At 39.0% G+C, this 20619-nt stretch overlaps 1 protein-coding gene across 8 annotated transcripts in view; it reads right to left on the minus strand.

Moving 5' to 3' along the window:
• The window catches only part of myt1b (myelin transcription factor 1b), a 36074-nt gene extending 19370 nt beyond the window's left edge, over window positions 1–16704 (minus strand). For 3 of the 8 annotated variants that reach the window (XM_042750008.1, XM_042750010.1, XM_042750007.1), the window contains exons 1-5: window positions 16620–16704; window positions 6016–6116; window positions 2737–2791; window positions 1498–1528; window positions 463–525 (exon numbers count right to left, since the gene is read on the minus strand). In XM_042750008.1, coding sequence (XP_042605942.1) covers window positions 463–525; window positions 1498–1528; window positions 2737–2791; window positions 6016–6116; window positions 16620–16644 — 275 coding nt within the window. In that variant the 5' untranslated portion in view covers window positions 16645–16704. The other 5 variants (XM_042750012.1, XM_042750011.1, XM_042750009.1 and 2 more) reach the window with 5 other exon arrangements.
• Window positions 16705–20619: the final 3915 nt, after the last annotated feature.

Consider the following 20619-nt stretch of genomic DNA (forward strand, 5'->3'; position numbering starts at 1 on the left):
AGGGGGCAGTGTGCTGGCTTAAAGCCTTTATAAATCACAGCCAGTTGACTGGAATACTTAATTATACCACAATAAAATAAGAAACAGAGAGAGAGAGAGAGAAAGTAGGGAGCAATGGAGGGTGGAATTCAATAAAGCCCTCACCTAGAAAGCCTCGCTATAGGACGGGCAGCGGAGATAGATCTATAAACATGAAGCATCTCAAATGGCTTCCTGAATGTATACACGTGTAAATAAACATAACTGTAATATCTTTCCAATAATCAATACCCTGCCTAAAGACCTCTATTAGGGAGAGTGAGAGTAAGAGAGAGAGATTGTCATTATCAGAGGAAGAGATGAAGATTAAGATGATGTAGTCTACGGGCTAAACAGCGTTTGGGATCAGGAAAGGCTATGTGGCCGCAGAGGGACGTGAATCAGGGGCTATGGAGCACCACACGGGCATGTCATCTGTTGTACCTTCTGTGTCGGGCATATTTGCCACTGATATGGCCTGAGCCATTGCATCCCGGAGTAGGGCAGCTGAACAGATAGAGGGGGTCAAATTAGAGATACTTTATAGCTTTTGTTATTTTGTGGTGCTTGTGTCCTAAATAGTTCATCAGGAGCCGCATTTCCACAGCTAGCACAAAACAAACAAACATAGATTTTTAAATTTAGCTAAACAATTGTTTCGTCAATACGATGGAGCTGTGATTGATTTTTGTTTCCTGTGGCGGCTCTACTTTCATTTCATGAAATCCCTTCCGTCTTTAGCAGAAATCCCTAATATTTTGTACATTTGGTTCATTGGCATTGTCGTTTATTATCTGCAAAGAGGGTTGAGAATTGAACTTGAATCTTGTGTTCACATGGAGTTTAATATATATACAATATATATACAGTATAATAGAATATATAATATTACTAACATAATATCAATGTTGTATGTACTATATAGAAAAACATATCATGTCTTGAAGTATTTATTATTATGTTCTGCTGCAGTATGAATGCATCTTTTGAGGTCGTCTTTTAAGCTGTTTAAGCTCTGTGAGCAGCTTCAGTGACCCTGATGGCTAGCAAGTGTTTTGATGCTGTTATAAATTCCACTTCATGTAAACTTCATAGCGCACTTGACCATGAGAGGAAAATGTGGAGAATAACTTGACAAGCTGAGAATATGAGGCTTTAATATCCCTCACGCACAGATTTTGTTGGGTCTATAGGAACTAGCAGACACTGGCCATCTGAAACAAATGCTTGATCAAGTAAAGAAAAAGCACCAGGTGTAAATATCCTAAATATCCTAGATTTCTATTGTTGTCAGTAAATTTGTTGATGATAAGAACTGTTGAAAATGAGTTTGGTTGTTACATTAAAATGGTTTTTGTTTGTAAAGCGGCGTGCATTGCAAACCAAAACATGATCAAACGTGGATTTAAAACATAAAGAAAAAATTGCTGCAGAGGAACAAAATGGCATATTTAACTTTACAGAACTAATCTGTCTTACCTCAGCTCCTGTCCAACAATCTCTGAGGGAACTGCAGAGGGAGAGACAATCAAGAACAGAAAATTAAGCAGAAAAATCTAATAATTGCACAGAACCACAATCAATAAATCACAAATATATACAGAGCCCAGGAGGCCATATGCAGTAAAACTCATGACTGCATTACCAAGAGAATACAGACACACATGCAGTACATATATATACATAGACACAAACACCTGAGTCAGCCAAAACATCAAGCCTTGATGATGGAAAAAAATTTACAATATGCACAAATCAGCGCAATATATGATTAATTGTCACACTTTAGTTTATTGGTGAGATCAGAACAAAACTGCAGACTGTTAAAAGAACAGCCTTTCTCTAATCAATTTATTTTAAAACAATAAAAACTGTCAAAGAAAAGTATTGCAAACAGGAAATAAATGCAATATATTATCTATAGAGAAATGTTGAGTTCAGTGCATTTAGAATTTCTAAAATCAGCAAAAAACTGTCTGTTATATAAACTGAAAATAAACTCTATTCATGACCATATACGTGTCAACATTAACATTATATGCATCAGGATACTAGTAATGAATGTGGCATTGTTATTTTGTACAGTACTACAGTATGGAACTCTTGTGTTTTGTAACTGAAACTCCACATACAGACCTGTAGGTTCTGCTGATTATAATGAAAGTCTCTATGCTAAAAGGATGATTTACAGCTCAAATAACACATTTGTGTATGGCATATGTAAAGTGTTTTAACCTTCCTGTATGGCTTAACCCATAGACTTCTTATTGCATGTGTATTATAAACAATTTCTTAAAAGCTTAGGGATGAGTCAGAATTACTGATGGTGGTATGTGACAGTATTTTGGAGATGAAAGCTGAACTTTTACTGAACCCAGATCATTCCTCTTAAAACAAACAGTTGTGTAATCTGGTCATGCATATAAAATTCTAACATTTCAAAGCATTTCTTTAACTTTCGACATTGCATTTGGTTGAATGCTCTTTTTTCTCACAAAGCTCCATTCAGCTTACTGAATGCTACACAGTGAATAGGATTTTCTTGCAAAAGGACCTCTAGAGACTCCAAGAGCAGGATTATTTGAGAGAAGCTAAAATATTAGATATGCCTAGAGCGAACATATAAGACATGCTCAGCTGACCAGTGAAAGAAATGAGTTTTAGAGGTGAGAGAAAAAGAAAAAGACAGAGCGAGAGAAAGAGAGAGGGTTCACTGACCTCTTCCTGCTTTGGACCGTGAGCGAGTGCGCTTGTCATCAGTATCCAAACTCATCTGTCAGAGAGAAATGGAGAGAGTCAGGACTAGAGCGATAGATGGAGGAGAAAGAGAGTAAGACAAGCTAACACATGTACGCATGCACTCACTCACACACACACACACACACACACAGAGTCACACATACACACCATACATTCAGGTTAATGAAGTCATGAATAATGTATGAGAAGCACACTTTCATACTGTAAACACTCACTGAGCACTTTTTCTCTTTTATACTGCAAACACTTATACAGAAAGATAGACAGATCAACAAAGAGATGGATAGACAGACAGAGACAACATAAGACAGACAGAAAAAATGACAGACAAGACAGATGGATGGACGGATAGATAGATAGATAGATAGATAGATAGATAGATAGATGGATAGATATCTCAGTACATTTTCAGTGTTTTCTCCCTCCTAACCCTTCTGTACGCCTCATCAGCTTATAATTTAGAGGCCCTGAACAATCATTCTGATTGGACGGACACAGCAAAGCATGGCATCTGCCAGAGGAGCCCATTTGCGTTCATGGCCCCATGGCAAGCTCGAGTGGTAATTACAATAGCAATATTAACCGCAGCAACAGAAATAAGACAAACACAGGCACTCCAAATCACTGTAATTCCTCCCGCACTGAGTCCCCGATCGCAACACTCGCTGTGCTTTCTGGCACAAAAGGAGCAGGTGTCAATCCTCTCAATCTCGCTCACACACACACACACACACACACACACACACAGGCGCAGGGAAGTCGGCTCACTGTAAAGCCATTGGATCTTTTCTTGCGGCACAATGGCGCCATTAGCTTTGATTACTTTACTGCGATTTAAATGGAACGGGAATCCTTGAAAAATCCACGAAACTCTCTCCTTTTGACCCTCAGCGAGCGCTGCTCACCCCGCTCCCAGCTGCCGCCTTTAATACAGCGCTGGAGCTGGCAAGGGCACACTGCACTTTCACAGAGGAGTTTCTCTTTCACACGCTCCCTTTCTCTTTCTTTTTTATCTCTGCGCACTCTCTCTGGCAGTGCCACTTCCTGTTGATTGCCGACTTTTCAGCACGGGCGGATAATGAGTGTGTTGTGTTCGATTTGAGGGAGTTTGCGTACGGGGCGATGAAAGTTGGCTGTGTGTGTGTGTGTGTGTGTGTGTGTATCCGGGCAGACAGGTGCACAGAGAGTCTCTCTTCCTCTCCCAGGGGCGTTTTGATCACAAGCACACGTGCTCTCTGGCAACAAGCCGGCTTTATGCGCGCCGATACTCGCTTCTCACACTCTGAGCTCGACTTGCCGGCCTGAGAGGAAAGTTTTCTCACATTGATGATCAAATAGCCCCCAGGAGATGGCAGACGCAAACACTGAGTGTTGTGTTGTGTGCAGTTCGCCCATCTGTGAGGCTTCTATACCCTCTCTGTGTCTCTGAAACAAGCTTTGTGACCGCTCTGACCCCCAGCTCAAAAGCCAGGGGCAGATGCGTGTCGTTTTATTCTTTTCCCACTGTAGCTTCCTCTGGTCTTCCACTGCCATCTCCTTAGTGTCAACACATGAATCAAACAGGGCCCATGTGGCTTTCATGTTTGTGTAACCATAGCTACGCATCTCTTTCGAATAGGTGAACGCTTCAGAGTTTGCATTGCTTTTTTTATTTCAAATTCCACCTCATTAAATCTGCATGGAGCGTAGGTGTTTGTGACAGGCAAGACAGTGTCATCTTTCTTTCGTAATATCATTCAGAGGCCTTTTAATGTTTTCAAACCTGTCCTTCCCCGGCGTTTTTAATTACGACCATTGGCGGAGAAATGAGTGAGTGATTTTGAAAACTGGGGATGTCTGAAAAATTGGCAGAAAAATGCAAATGCTAAGATAAAGCCAAAAATTTTTTTAACCACTCAGAGAGCGAGAGAGCGCCCGCGCATCCCTTTGGGCCGCGTGCTACATTATTAATTGTGTCCCTCTCTTCTCCATACAAGCGGACGGAGACGCTCCTTCGTGCTCTTCTGACAGCTCTATGCAAATTGCTGGCTGGGGGCAATGACTTCACAAAGAAGGTCACCCCTCCTCCTCCGGTGCGCATAAATGAGGCTTTTATTCATTTGCGCATTTACAAGAAAGGACGCAACTGGGTCTGGCGTGGCAACCGTCACTGGAGTGACAGGACTACTGACATCTCCAAAATTACCTGTGGAAAGCATCGGCCAATTAAAGGAGGCCGATACGGTCGCCAAGGAGATCTGAGCCATCCATCAGGGAAGCAGAGTTAACGCTCTGACTGACAACCGAGAGAGCTTTATGTTTGCATGTGTGTATAAACGCACTCTCGCTCGCGTGTTTTCTTTTAAGAGCGTCTGGTAGTATGAGAATAAGCTTGGCTCTGATTCCTCTGCACACAGTTGGATGACGCTGATCAGTCGGAGTTTGGTATTATCTAATTGGATGCTCTTAAAAGAGCTGCCTGCAACTGCAACCCTTTAAACATTTCAAATTAGATCGATAAATCAATCACTTCAGATGAACTCTTTCCATCAGAGTGAAAAAAAATACATTTATGGGCCCACGGGAGAGAAGGAGGACTCTCTCTCTCTCGCTTTTACTCGCACTTGTTTTTTCTCTCCCCATCCCAGCGCCCCCCCATTAGAAATCTCTTCCAATGAATTTCCCAATGCAGAAGTGAAAGAGATAGATGGTCAAAAATATGGGCTGTTCCAAATAAAAAGCATGAAAAAGAAAGAGTGAAAGACGAAAAAAAGCGATGCATCCACTTAAAGGCAAAACCACACACCTAAGCAGAAAAAGGAAAGGGGGGAAGCGATAGGATGAGAGAGGGAAAGACTTTCTTTTATGTTGATGAAAGATAGCAAACAAAAGCAGCTCAAGGACACCCCTGCTTTCAAACCTCTCCAGTTTTCCTAAATAATGCAAGAAAGCTCTAAAAATGAAATTAGGTTGAGCCGAACAGCCCAATTCTTCATAATTACGGGACGCGGGACACTTTAAAATCTCGGCTTATTCAGAGGGGGGTTAGGTTGCTCTGCCAAAACCAATTCTAGGTCAAGCTGGCATGAACTGCGTACATTGCGGTAATACAACGCTGACTTCCTTTCACAGTGTGCTGACAGACAGAACTGATGAATGTCATAAATGTATAACACTCTTTCGCCTCTAATTGTGCCAACTTGGCAGGAAGCCCAAGTTTCTGTGTGATGATTGGCCGGGCAGGCCAGTGCGACTCACTTTGATTGGTCGGCTCTGCAGTCTGAGAGAGGGCCGGCAGCGGCTGATCTTGTCTCCTCGCGTCCAGCGCTGGTTCAGGAGTTTCCCCCGGTACTCATTTTCTGTTTGAGAGAGAGAGAAGGCAATAAGTGAAAATGAAAAAAATGAAAATGAGGGGAAGAGATAGTCATGTCAGCATCTGCGCTGGCAGTTGGAAGAGTTTTGCGGAGTGAGGGCAAAGGAGCGTTGGGTTCGGATGCTGTAATGGACTGATTCAGCAGTGAAACGGCCAGATCATCTCATCAGCTGTCCACCTGCATCTGAGACCAGCAGCCTCAGCACAGGGTATATAACACACTCAATCACGACATCAGTATAAAAAAAAGAGAGGAATAAAAACAAAAACATACATCTGGGTCAATGATATATAGGAGCACCCATGGTAAAGAAAAGAAAAGAAAATCAAATTTAAAACACGTGTCTTAGAAATGTACTGTTTGTGTTCACGTTGGTTTCATGTGGTTTTAAAACTCCTTTGCCAGGTTTAAGAAAAGGTTTGTAATTTGTTTTATTTTTCCATATTACATATGACAATGATTTGGCAGACAAAAGTTTTTCAAATATTAATATGAATTTTTTAATTATTTATAAATACGTATAGTTATAGTGTTATTTTATTTTATATTTCTTTATATATACACATTTCTGATATATTTCATGTAACACAAAAATTTCAAAAAGTCTTTTTATTTAGAAAATTAAGAACATTATCATGCTCAGAGATTAAATTTCAGTCATTGTATGTACAGTATAAATTGATTTTAAACCGAATTTTGTATAAATGAATAGATACATTTACTAAATAAAATAAAATAAAATAAAATAAAATAAAATAAAATAAAATAAAATAAAATTAAATAAAATTAAATAAAATTAAATAAAATAAAGAGTGCCCTGTCACTGACCCACATATAGACTGGTAGAAAAAAAAAGTGATATCTAACTTTGGGTGTAAATGCATTAACTTATATAATATATTGATAGCACATATATAGCACATTTATGTGTTGACTCTAAGGTGCATAATGTCAAGTGTGTGAAGTGACAGTTTGACAGGTCATGATAGGGGGTTGGGCCTTTTACACATGTGACCTATGCACTTCTAATTAAAGAGAGTCAAGAACTAAAAAAATTCACACTCGCACATACGCGCATGCATATGCATGCTAAAACACCCCAGCTGGAAGCTCTGTCGGCCTGCTATTAGAATCAATCACATTTGTGCATTTTTATTGAGCTTTTAGCAGGCAGGAGTGTAAGAGAGGGGAGGGGTCATAGAGACAGGCCCGTGCTGGGGGAGGGAACTTGGTCAGTAAATAATGAATCAACCATAAATCAGATTTTTTTCCCTCCTCCTTTCTTTTTTTCATCAGTGTAATAGTCCATCTTTCCATAAACCCGTTCCCCACCCCCTCTAGCACACATATGATAGACATGCATGCTAGAATGATAAAAGAGTGTCAATAAAATCTGATGCCACAATATCCCCTCCGCTCAAGCACTAACATGCTGGTGCCATCAGATGCAGAATATATTAAAATAATCATTACATTCATCAATGAGCACAGATCAGCCACTGTTCGTGAAATCTCACAGCTGAGACTCTGTTTCATAACTCACTTTTGTTTAGCCGTCAACAATACCATAGCCAACAAATTCTCATAAGTTGCGTGAGAAATCCTTCTGAGGATTTCAGTGTTCAAAACGCACAAAAAAAAACCTACGCTAACCCATCAAGCTTTGCCTTTAAAATGATCAGAGGACACCAGAGAACTTTGTGTTGAATCACAAAGATCTTGAATCTCTCTGTCAAGCATAAGCCCAAGTAAAATTTTTGTAGTGTTGAGTAAAAATAACTTAATTGAAATGTTGTTATATAGTTATGTATAAAGGCTAAAATACAAGAAAGAATCAAAGAATATACAGGATATACAGTACACACACACATAACACACACACACACACACACACACACACACACATGAAATTCACTTAACTTATATCAAAACATTTTCAAAAGCTATTGTTTCTTCCATATTCAGTTTGTTTGCAGTAGAATCATCATCTCTATAAGACTTATTGTTTTCAGTTTTGACATATTGTAGTAAGAGATATGACACATCTGCCATTCTCATTTTGCCTATTCTCCCCTCACTTCTGTCCTTTCTTTTCCTTTCATTTCCTCTCTTTACCTTTATCTCAATCTGGTGTTTTCTTCCTTTAAAGCAGGCTTCCATCTGTTTCTTATAGGGCACTAAAACTCACCTCGCGCTCTCAAAGAGAGAGCTAAAGAGCAGGAGAGCGAAAGAGAAAGAGTTTGCTGTCAGTAAAAGAGAAGCCTTTAAACATGCCTAGCTTCTGACTCGCTTCCCCCTCTAACATCTGCCCTTCTCTCTTAGCAAGCACAAAATAAACAAAGCAGGCAGATCTGATTTGCCTCCTAAAACTCTGTGCAGCAGCAATAACCCAGGAAAAAGACAGGCAGGATGCCAGTCATCAGAAGTTAGAAAGCTGTAGGGCATTGTCAGTAAAAGCATTTCCAATGCCCCTTACACACACACACTCCTACGCCAACACGGAACAAAACGCTTATTTATCAACTTTCAGCCCTCTTCTAAAAAGTGACTACAACAGCACTACTGTGCATCCTTCCCCCCAACACTCTCTCGCTTTTCTCATTCTACAAATTTCAAGCCAAATAAACAGAACTGCGAGGCGCAAAGGGCTCTTTAAAATCTCACCATAAACCCAGGCCGTATAGCCGACTCCACACTTTCCTGGCCCTCTGAAATGGCACGGCCCCCATAATCCACCACCGTGGCTCTCAATAACCTTGATGGCTCAGGTGCCACTTATTCTAAAGCGAGAGAGAACATTAATAAAGCTAAACAGTTCATCATTTACAGATGGGCCGGAGAGACTATTATGCGATTGGCTTCTGTGGATGTTCACTTTAAAGTATTACACTACAGGAGAAACAAGAGATTAATAAATGATCTGGGATAGATAGTTCAGCTACTGCTAGACAGTCAAAGGAGACAGAGACGAGTGTAAACAAATCAAGAAAATCATGTCATGCAGCTGAAATCCATCAGAGTGATGCACAGTTGTTTGAGACAGACATAAATCCATAGTTTAGATTAAACAGGGATGGATGCCTTCACGGTAATCCACGGGTAACACATCTGCACTCTCTGCTCCAGTTAAGTAGATTTAACTTCAACTTTGTGATTAAAGAACAAACAGAAAGCTCTTAACAAGAGCAAAGGTGAATGTATAACATTAGCCTGCGAGACGCACCCAAATCTAATTATTATAAAAACAACAATACCATCAAAATATATTTAACGTTCATGGTGGATTGTAGTTTTCTTTCCAGGAGATAAAAAAATCGACTTGTGCCTGAAAGTCAGCAGCGAGTAATAAAATTAGACTCTCCTTCATGTCAATACGAGTCAAAGTGCCTTTGAGAGCTATGGCACTCTTTTTTTCTTTATGGCGCACCACGGAAAACACCATGACAACCACGAGCAGCAGAAAGAGGCCCACTCAGAGAGTGACTCTGCGTTAAAGGAGCAATGGCAGAATTTGCCTTTGTCTGGGTTTCTTAAATAGACAGAAAATGCTCTCAAGGTAACAGACATGTAAAGAGGTTAACTTTGAATGTACTTTAAAACTTATGCCCAGGAATGCTTCCAGTACTGTCTGGAAAAACTTGTTCAAAAGTGCTCCCGTGACGCAGAAACAGTTGATTTATTCTGGGTATTGATTCTAAACTGATTCATTCAGATTTACCTCTGTTTGTGTGTTACACAAATATGCCAGTAGATGGCAGCAAGCTTTTTGGATGTCTTTAGTGTCCAGCGAGTGCGTCATTGAATCATTCACTCAACAGATTCTTTAAAAGTCTTGTTCTTAAAATCCATCTTATTTTTATCATCATGAATCATTATAATAATCATATTATTTTAATGTATTATCATAATCATAAACACATTGGTTTGTACAGCAAAAGGTTTTACCATACATTGTTATTCTTTAAGTTACTAATCGGCTTATTAATTGAAAGTCTCTAACAATCAAAGAAAATAGCTCTACTTCCCTGTTAACTAAAAATCAGCCAATTCTTTTCCTCTCAAAACAACGAACTTTAAAAGAGTCAAGTCAGTTACTTCACGTAGCTAGTTGTTTAAAAAAAGAAAAGTAAAGAAAAACTTTAGTGAGGTAGGGCCTACACGTGAGTGAACGAGAACAATTCTTAAAAGTTTTGTTCAACGCCACCAGAGGACTCAGAGTAAACAAACAATGTTGCGCTTGTCGCGCAAGACTCAAACAGCATAAACATGCATTCTAAATCACCGACCAATTCAACTGCACGCAATTCAGTGTTTCAAGGCTTAAAGGCTGCTCTAAATGGCACCTTTCTCCACTAATGATAGGGGCAACCCTGACCCTCGGCCCTGGTGCCGTGGCTTTCTGCTGTGCTCTGAATGAGAAGAGCGCAATTTGGCCCAGCTGCTCCATTCCACATGTTTATTGCTGTCTTCTCTCTGGAAAACCCGCGGCACCTGCTGCAGCGCTACATCTTTATGTTTTTCCACTTTTATATCAATTTTTTTTTTTCTGTACAATGGACTGCGCAATAAACAAGCGCCTATTTCGAGCGTTTAACGCATTTGGACAACTAAAATAAGCACTGACGTTAGAATATTGCACACAGCCCTGCTTGAATATGATAGGAATTAATCCGCGGATAAGATTAAACGGCGATCTGTGAAGACCCAGATTTTATGATTAGGGGGAAAAGAGCTGCATGCACCAGATGATCCGCTATAGTCTCCTTTATTTAGAAGACTGAGCACATTGTTCGGTCATATATTAATGTGGCTGACAGAAATAATTGGGAAAACTTGCTAGGATTCCCCCCACCGCACAGATAGCAGCATCTCCTTTTATTAAACTCTGGAGGTTCCTGACGACTGCGCAATTCTGCGCAATTTCCGCAAACAGATAGATAGGATCTTGTGAAAGTTATTACCAAAACCAGTTTCTAGGCGAGCAAGATAAAATAAACGACCCCATGAATCAATGTTGCGCTCAGATGACCTTCACTGTATACAGTGCTGAATATGGAAGTGGATGTCGCTAAAATGCTGTACGCAAGTCCAAAACAACATTAGCTGCAGTATTTGTCAGTAAATACATTAGGAGAGACAGGGTTTTCGCTATATATCTCAAACTTTCATACATACTTTGATACAGATTACAAACTGAAAAAAAAAAAAACCCTCAGGCTGTACCACTAACAGAAAACAAGGGCATTTTAAATACTGTGCATGCATTTATCGTGGTGTTAATCAAATGTTCTTGTTAAATAATCATTATGCATCACACCCCACACTCATTTCATTATAAACATGTTAATTCACAGTGGAAAACGTTTTAATTAAAATCAGCAAATTAAATTGAAAACAAATATAGAAAAATATCAAACTGACAACATAGTGTGATAGTCACTCTAAAAACTAAAACTTATTTAATCTATATGTCTCATTACATGCAGTCTTTCAGGTTCAGTAGAAGTATGATGGAAAAGTGTTACAAGCCTACAAGTTTGCTTATTTATTTTTATATTTTCATTAAATGTATATCAAATTAAACAACAGAACCTGCTGATTCAGATAATACCTGAAATCCCTGTCATTTAAAAAAAGAAGAAAAAAAGAAAAAATAATAAACCAGAGATAAAATGATAAAAATAAACTGTTTTTGGTCCTGTAACTCCTTTATATTTTACATAGAGACTTTACAGCTTCTATCATCACTTCATGAGGGTTGTGCTCATGTATGATGGTGATTTCACCCCTGTAGCTCATTTGTAATTGGTTAAACTGATGGTGTTACACCTCATCCTGTGCTACAACACTCCCTGCTCTCTACAGCACTGATCTGATCTGAAAGCGCTGGCTGTCATAGAGCCAGAAGCCTCAGACTGTGAGAAGTTAGTCACACACTCAAAGCTCACTAACTCCAGATACTTTTCTCATGCTATGAGGCTTCTGATATTATTTTCTTAAAAATAATAAATTGTGTGTGTGTGTGTGTGTGTGTGTGTGTGTGTGTGTGTGGTGTGTGTATATATATATATATATATATATATATATATATATATATATATATATATATATATATATAGTTTACACAGTATAGATTCACTGTGATTACATGATCACATAACTGACTCTCAGATGAAACACATTCACGTTCACTTCGTCCACCATCTTGGTTGAAGGTGCTTTGATATTATACTTCATACAATAGTGAATGTCTAACACATTAGCCCCGGAATACTGAGCAATATGAGACACAGACGCACTAATCACTCATTAGAAATGAACAGGGGCGGGGGATGGATGCAGAGGATGGGCATTATTGCTTCAACTCTCATGACTTTTCTTCTGCGCATCCAACCAGGGGCGGTTGACATTTAAAGAGAGCATCTCTCCACTCTGTTTTCTGCAGCAGAAAATCAAATGGCCACCCCTCCTTCTTCTTCCACGCCATTCGTGCACTCGGCCGGGAGTCCTGCGCTACGCCCATTGTTCGACCTTAATTACACCGAGCCATATGGAAGCAACTCCGTATGTGTGCCAAAAGATGGAGAATATACAACTACATGACAGTGAGCGCTTACAGTGCGATCACTCCGAGACCAGGCGAACTGGTAAATTAAAAAGACGCAAGCACATATACGTTCATTAAGCTCAAAACGCGATGAAGTGGATTGAGAAATGAACAGTTTTGACTAACGCACGCCGCGCGCATTTTTCGGCATTTATGCGCGAGAATTAAGCAGGCGGCTGAGGAATATTGACACGGCATTCCCGAATCATCTCTAGGTTCAAACGCAGGCAGGATTTCTGTGGCAAAGTGAGAAAACAAATAGGCATCGCAGCGTTTGTACGAGAGCGCCATAGCTGACTGTTTCTCCATCACTTTTTCCATGTCAACTCCACACACTCTCCGCTGGAGCTTCGTGGACTCACACTCACACTATCCTCTCCGAAATAGACCCGCTTGTACCAGCAAACATTTTACTTCAAAGATTATAAAATCAATTATCGATCATACAAGTGCGATAAGAATGAAATATAAAAAAAATAAAGCGGCATCCTTCAACGTAAAAGCCATTAACCTTGATCTGTAGGGCATCTCGGAATGGGATGATCTAGATATGTAGTCTACATCCTTGGTTAGCAAATGATAAAATAACACAGCGTGAAACATTTAGTATATATCCTAACAACTCAACCCTTGATTCTAAACGTAGCTACATCTCAAAGATCCTCTTGAGAGATTTGTTTGGTAATTAACAAAAAGAACCAAAACTATTTATATTTGATAAATAAGAATCATGATCATGATTACCTGAGAGAAAAAAAAAAAATAATAATCCCGAAAGCTTCTCCGCCAGACGCTTCTCAACGTCTTCGTCGTGTATTCAGTAAGCTGTGAGACAGTTTGGGGTAAAATATCCCATTTATAGATTTTCTCAAAGAAAACTAAACTCTACTTCTTCAGTAGTATCCCGAAAGATTCAATGACAGCGGTGAAGAGGATTGGCGCTTCGCTGGTGCTGCTGCGGACGAGCGAGGATCCAGAACGGGGCGGTATGAACGCTACTTGTTTGTAAGCAAAAACATGGCTTCATTTGCCTTTGTCAGCGAGGAAAAACGTAATATTGACTTACCTTTCCCTCATGGAGCCATTGTCCCCCACCTCCTCCCTCCGCCCTTTGCCATGACATCACGAAAGCTGTAGTAAAACCTACAACATCGATGGGCTGGGCTTTGAATATCCCCCCGCAATAACTCAGCGGGCATGTGTACAGCCATGCACACTCTATTTCATACTCTTTCTCAGTACACACACACATGATCGCTCCCCCTCTCCCTCTCTCTAACACCAACGCACCTACAAGGGATTTAGCCTATCCAAGTTCCCTTTTGTGCCAGAAACAAGATAATCATAAAGGTTCTTCAGTGGTTCAGGAAAAATCTTATTATCCACGACCATGTTGGCTTTATATGGTTCTTTGGGGATTAAACGTATTTTGGATATACAATATCGGTTATTCGGATCAGTACATTGGCTTCTAAATCCCTTGAAGCACCAGTAGATGGTTTTCAAAAGAACTAGAGAATAAAAAAGTTCTTGAAACGGTTCTTCTATCGCTTTATTTTTTGAAAGTGACAGAAAAACGCTGGCGGGAGACTAATAGAGCGAATGCGTGTTTCAAACATCATCTTATAGTTCAGAGTGCGCGTGGGGTGCTGTTACTTTAAATTCTAATAGCGTAAGCTGCTTATTTTACGCCCAGTGATTAATTTTTAATATTGCACAAAAGCATGCATATGTCGCCGGTGTTATCTGAACCCTCCCTCCTGACTCTTTTCGAGTGGTACTGTCCAGTGTTTCACACACTTTTCATAGGCAATGCTTCACTGGTAAAGTTAGCGTAATCTATTTTAACCAGACTGCTGGCATTAGGGTGTATGGATTAAGAAATATCAAGATACAAGCTAAAAACTACCAGAAGCTACCTTTTTACTTTTTTTTTTTTTTTTTTTTTTTTTGCAATCATCTGCATTGATATGACATACATATGACACACACACGCACACACACACACACACACACACACGCGGGCAACTGTGTTGCCAAAAGAGTGGAAGGCAACAAATAAAAAGATTTCAACACCTTACTGTCTTCTTCACTCAAAACAGACGCATGCAACTTGGAATGACTCCTAAATGTTGCACACACCGCTGTTGTGCTTTGTTGTTTTGTAACCATTAGTGAAAATGACAACCATTCATTACAAGCCATTTGAGAATATTCTCCACAAATGCCACTCTTTATCTACTGTCTCCATGCTGCACACGGGGGGAATTTTCAAAAAAGCCAACCTTCGCCTTTCAGAAAATTCTATTAAGTTCTTATCTCTTTGCGGCAGGCTCTTTTTTGCTGTCCCATTGTTATGCATTGGAGCTGAAATCAATCACGAAGTGTCCACGCTGCATCAATATGATTTGAGTTGCCTCACTAACCGAGACACAATCCAATAAACAAAGACAGAATAGAAACCAAACACACCTAAAAAAATAAGTTACACTCCCCTGCCACAAGTACTCAAGAATGAGATTCACAGGACCGAGAATGACTGTTTCTTTAGTATCTCTCTGAGAACTTGGTAAGAGAAAACAGAGGGAGCACAAGTGCAGAATTTGCGCTCGGCTGGGCTTCAGGACCCCAGACAGCAGCGCTTTGGCCCAGTACCATGGACAGCGACCCGGAGGAAAATCACACCCGGCTGCCTTCCTCTGTGAGACTTCCGTCAGTTGTGATGCGTTTCAATAGAAATGTTGAAAAGATAAACAATATAGACTAACGTGATCTGAGTTGTGGTGAAATTACACGGATCCTTCAACAGGGTCGATATTTTAAGGGACTTTTGTCAGCAGTTTCGAGGAGGAATATGGCGAGGTTCCTCTCTCACGCAACCAGAAATCTCTAACAAAAAGTAATCAAATAGGCTAGTTAATTATCTTAATTTATTTTTTAAACAATTATTTTTTTTTAAATATACAAACATGGAAAATCAAATACTACTACTACTGCTACTACTACTAATGATAAAAGGGTCCGATAGGGATCCTGACAGAAAGCGATCAAACGGAGTACTGCTGCTATGGTTTCCAGGACAGGCCAGAAGAAGAAGAAGAAGAAAATGGAAACAAGTCATAACTAAAATTGTTAAGTGTCATAATAACCTTTGTTTTGAAATCCTCAACAGTTAGAACTGTCCAATCGCGTTGCAACTCCACTGAAAACAATAGGCTACCATTCTTTGGTCTCTCAGGAGCATATTTAAAATATAGTGGCTGTATAAATATTGCATAAGGGAGTCAGCTGAGAGAGCGGGCCGCAGGGGCCCCAAACTCCGCGAATGGCCTTGACAGATGGGACAAGCTGACAGACAACAACAGAAAGAAAGTTTGAATGCGCCTCTGGGCTGGCATTGTGTCCGCCACGGTCCCCCGGGAAACAAACCGCCCTTTGTCTCAACACTTCAACAGCTCTGAAGTTTAGAAAAGGTCTAGACGAGGTTCCCGAAAGTTATTTGTATTGATGTGTATATATAGACCTCAATACGACAAGCTTTCAACACCTGTCTAAAGCGACAGAAGAGGGCATGCTAAAAAGCCTCACAATAGCGAGAACAGCGAGACGAAATCTGTAATGCATCCCGTTAAACTCTATACTAGCTACACTATTACGGTCTCAAGCTTAAAAAGATGAAAATATTATGAATATTATTGAAGGGATATATTTTGTTATCGGTTCATATAAGAATAATACAATAAAACAAATGCTCATACACTACTAAGTCGCTCATACACTACTAAGTCGCAAACTTTTTAGACACCTGTTAACGTTAATTAAACAATGTTCATCGTGTACATTTAAACTAGTCAGATATTAGACAGCGAAGGTTAACTGACCTAAAAAAGTCCCACACAGCTTCATGGCTGCGGCTCCGAGTTTCCCATAAGCGTCTGGCAAGTCCTGAGAAAGTAAACTTGAGTGGAAAAGTTGAGGACAAAATTATTACTACTTCTTTTTTTTGGGAGGGGAGGAGGGGTGGTGAGTGGTGTCGTAATAATGCACAGCCAACCAGAGACCAGCGTGTGGGTAATCGTATCCTACCGCCGCTAAACTCTCAGCCAATCGAAACAATCGTCTTCAGTTCTCAACAACAAAGCCTGTAGAATGCCAACAGAAGGGACTACCGGCAGCTGTGCGCTTTCAGCTTAGGAAGTTTCCCAACAATGCTGAGGGAGAAAATCACGCAGACCAAACTATATCAAACTTTAGATTAGTTTTGGTAAATCTGACTAAGAATATTATTTAACCACCTATCTATAATCTAAGTTACATTTTATTCTAATGTTTACGTCTAGCCTACATTTCTTAAAGTGATCACTTATTTAAATATTTAAATCAGTGAAATAAGTTAAGGTAAAAACGTTAAAAGTTCCTTATAATGATCTGTTTTGGAAAGGAAAAACGTGTCGTAAACACAAATACATACACTCATTCCATAGGCGTAATGGTTTTTATACTGTACAAACTGTATATTCTATTGCCCTACAACCAACCCTACACCTAAACCTACAGGAAACTTAGAAACCTACAAAAACAAACCAAACAAACAAAAAACAAACAAACAAACTTTGCTTACTTTATTTTTATACCAGTTTTACAAATGAGGACATCCTCAAAGGGAGGTTTTTGGGGATTTTGTCAGGTTTAGCTCACTTTAAGGTACAAATTTGTGCCCAAAAAAATGGTTAAGTAGGCACACACACACACACACACACACACACACACACACACTCACACATAAGTACACACACACACACACACAAAAGTAGGCACACACACACACACACACACACACACACACACACACCCCAAATGTCTTTAAGCTTTCTTCCTTCATCCTCAGTAGGTGACATTTAATCTGGCATTTAACAATAAAAATAATTAACAATTACTCAATGACCCCATCTGGTTGTGTTTTGTAAAAGAACAGTATTATTCAAGAAATAAACCATGAATTCAGAAATTTGAAACAAGCAGCAAGGCATGTTATAGTGAACAAACATTTGGATGTGCCTTCAGGCTTTTATGATTGATTTCTTTTAAAACTGCCTTTTTTGTTATATGAAAGTCACACACACACACACACACACACACACACACACACACACACACACACACACACACACACACACACACACACACACACACACACACAAACAAACACACACACACACACACACAGACACACACACACACACACACACACACACACAACCAAGACTTTGCAACAATGAAAGTCCATTATACAACTATAATTTACATGAAAATCTAATTAAATATCAAAACTATGACTTAGTTGTAGCATTATTTCCATCACAATGAATAATTATGCTTAATAAAGCTTAGGAGATGACAGTGTCAGTGCAAAAGCTTGAGATCAAATATGACATATAAAATCAATAAATAGTAAATAAGTAAATAACAGTAAATAAGGTCAACAAAATTTTATTTTATTTATCAACAATTTTATTTGTAATATAAAACATTTACATTTTTTGTGTTTTTGTGTTTTTTGGATTAATAGAATTTTAGATATTGCTTTTATTTTTTTTTTTTTTTTTTTTAAAAATTAAATTTTAAATTTTGAGGTAGGTTGATGTTTCCATCACATAATGATATTAAACACAATAAAACATTTAATGTGTTGGAAATGACACTGGTGTAAACGTCTGACTTTCAGAAAAACAAAACAAAAACAAAGACAATTCTGCATGTTAGGACCTTGTTAACAGACAAATGAAATAAAAAGTGTATTTTACGTTCACAAGACCAAAAGCATCTGCAGAAACACCCACATGCATGCAATGTTTGTAAGTGAGCCGTTTAGAAAAAGCAGTCTCTGTGTGGCCCTGTTCTGTTTGAATTTCTCTCCGAGACTGAATTTCATCTTTATGGGGCATTAAGAGCAAGTAAACCTATGTTAGTTCACAGTCATGTTTTAAACTGCAACAAAACTGTGGGAAACAGCAAGCAGCCCGAAAGTGAGGATTATCTGTTTTCCAGTGGAATTATGACTCTTCCTCTGGGGCGAAATTTCTCCCTTCCCAATTCACTCTCTTGTTTCTTTCACTCTGTTACATCATTAACACATACCTCTCCTTCAACCTCTTTCAAATGTGAAGTACCCGGCCACCCGCTCACCCAAAACAAATAAAATCCAAGAAATAAACGTCTGAATTGAGCGAGAGGGAAATGAGCAGCGTAAGTGAAGGGTGTGGAAGTCCCCCAGTGGGTTTGGCAGGGTCTGGGCTCTCCTTTAGCAGATGGCTCCTCTGATAATCGTGTCCTCTCTAGGCCCATCTCCATGCCCCAACTCCGCGTTGCCATGGCGAGGGGGCCGGCAGAGAACATGTAATGCATTTGCTGCTTATTAAATTTGCCTTCTGACAAAGAGAGGCTCTCACTTAAAAATGAGAGCAGGCCCGAGCAGAGAAGAGCAGGCCCAATTCTCTTTATCACAGACTACCAGGCGCCCTGCTGTATTCTTCCACTACGGCATACACTCATTGACCTATTAACTTCACGGCTGCCTCCTCCCCCTCGCTTATGAAGGACTACATGACCCCCCCTTTGGTCTTCTGCACACCCCTTCGCCTGTGACCCCCCCGACCTGTCGACATCATTGCTGCGCATGAGAGAGAGCTGGAGAGGCTGCCGCTGAACCGTGATGTGCCCTACAGCTGTCTGTGGCAGCACAAAAAGAAACGAGAAAGAAAAGAAATGAACGTATGCACAAACGGCATGGAAAGTGCACGAGTATGAGCGAGTGATGGGGAGTGAGACGTGAAAAGCAGGGCTGTACAGATGACTCAGAGTCGCTGAGGCTGAGAACGGGAAATAATGCTGATTAACTGCAGGCTGAGAAGCGTGACGCTGAACGTGCAGATACACTGAGGGGAAGTGAGTGTATGGATCAATTAAACTACGGTAACATGTCTGCTGCTTAGCATATTTTAAACAAGCCCATATAAATATAGCAAACGTTTTAAACAAGCCCATATAAATTAACATATTGAATTTGATGCTACTACTTTTTTTAAAATGTGATTTTGATAATTCAGAGGGAAATTAAAATCTGATTTATGCAAGTAAAATAAATAAATAAATAAGCTGAATCCAATAAATAAACTGTAACAAATAATACAAAATAAATAAATCAATAGCAATAACAAAGACAAATAAAAATATTAACAACAAAGCTAACAAAAATATTAAATAATAATAATTAAAAATAATATTAATTCATTCAATTACTTATTGAAAATGTGTGTTATTGTTGTTGCTGACTTTTAATAAAAGCTTGTCAGAGTCATTTTAACTCTGTAAGAGCCTCTTACCCATGGGTAAAATAAAAAGTGTTATTTTAGTATCATTGATAATTCATTGATTGTAAAAGTTTTGGTTATTTTTTTTGGTGTTTTTGACATTTTTATTTATTTATTTATTAGATATGTGCATTTAGTTTTAAAAATAAGTTTTAGTTGATTAAGTAGTAATTTTAGTACTTCAACTTAAACTAAACAAAAATGAGAAATGAGCTAGCTCAAATAAAGTCATTTGAACTTTTTTTGTATTTTATTTGATTTCATTTAATGTCTGTTTTATTTCAAGTAACGAAAGTGTTCTTTTTATGGTTTTAGTTTTAGTTAACGATAAGAACCCTGGGTAACATACAGACACTTGCTTTCATAGAAATTTTTATTATTATTATTATTTATTATTATTATTATTATTATTATTATTATTATTATTATTATTATTATTATTATTTGGTAGCACGTAAGCATATAAGTCTTTCAATTACGTGCTATATTCTTTATCATTGCCTTTTGTTTT

This window comes from Cyprinus carpio, chromosome B23, assembly GCF_018340385.1.
Source record: "Cyprinus carpio isolate SPL01 chromosome B23, ASM1834038v1, whole genome shotgun sequence".
NCBI lineage: Eukaryota > Metazoa > Chordata > Actinopteri > Cypriniformes > Cyprinidae > Cyprinus > Cyprinus carpio.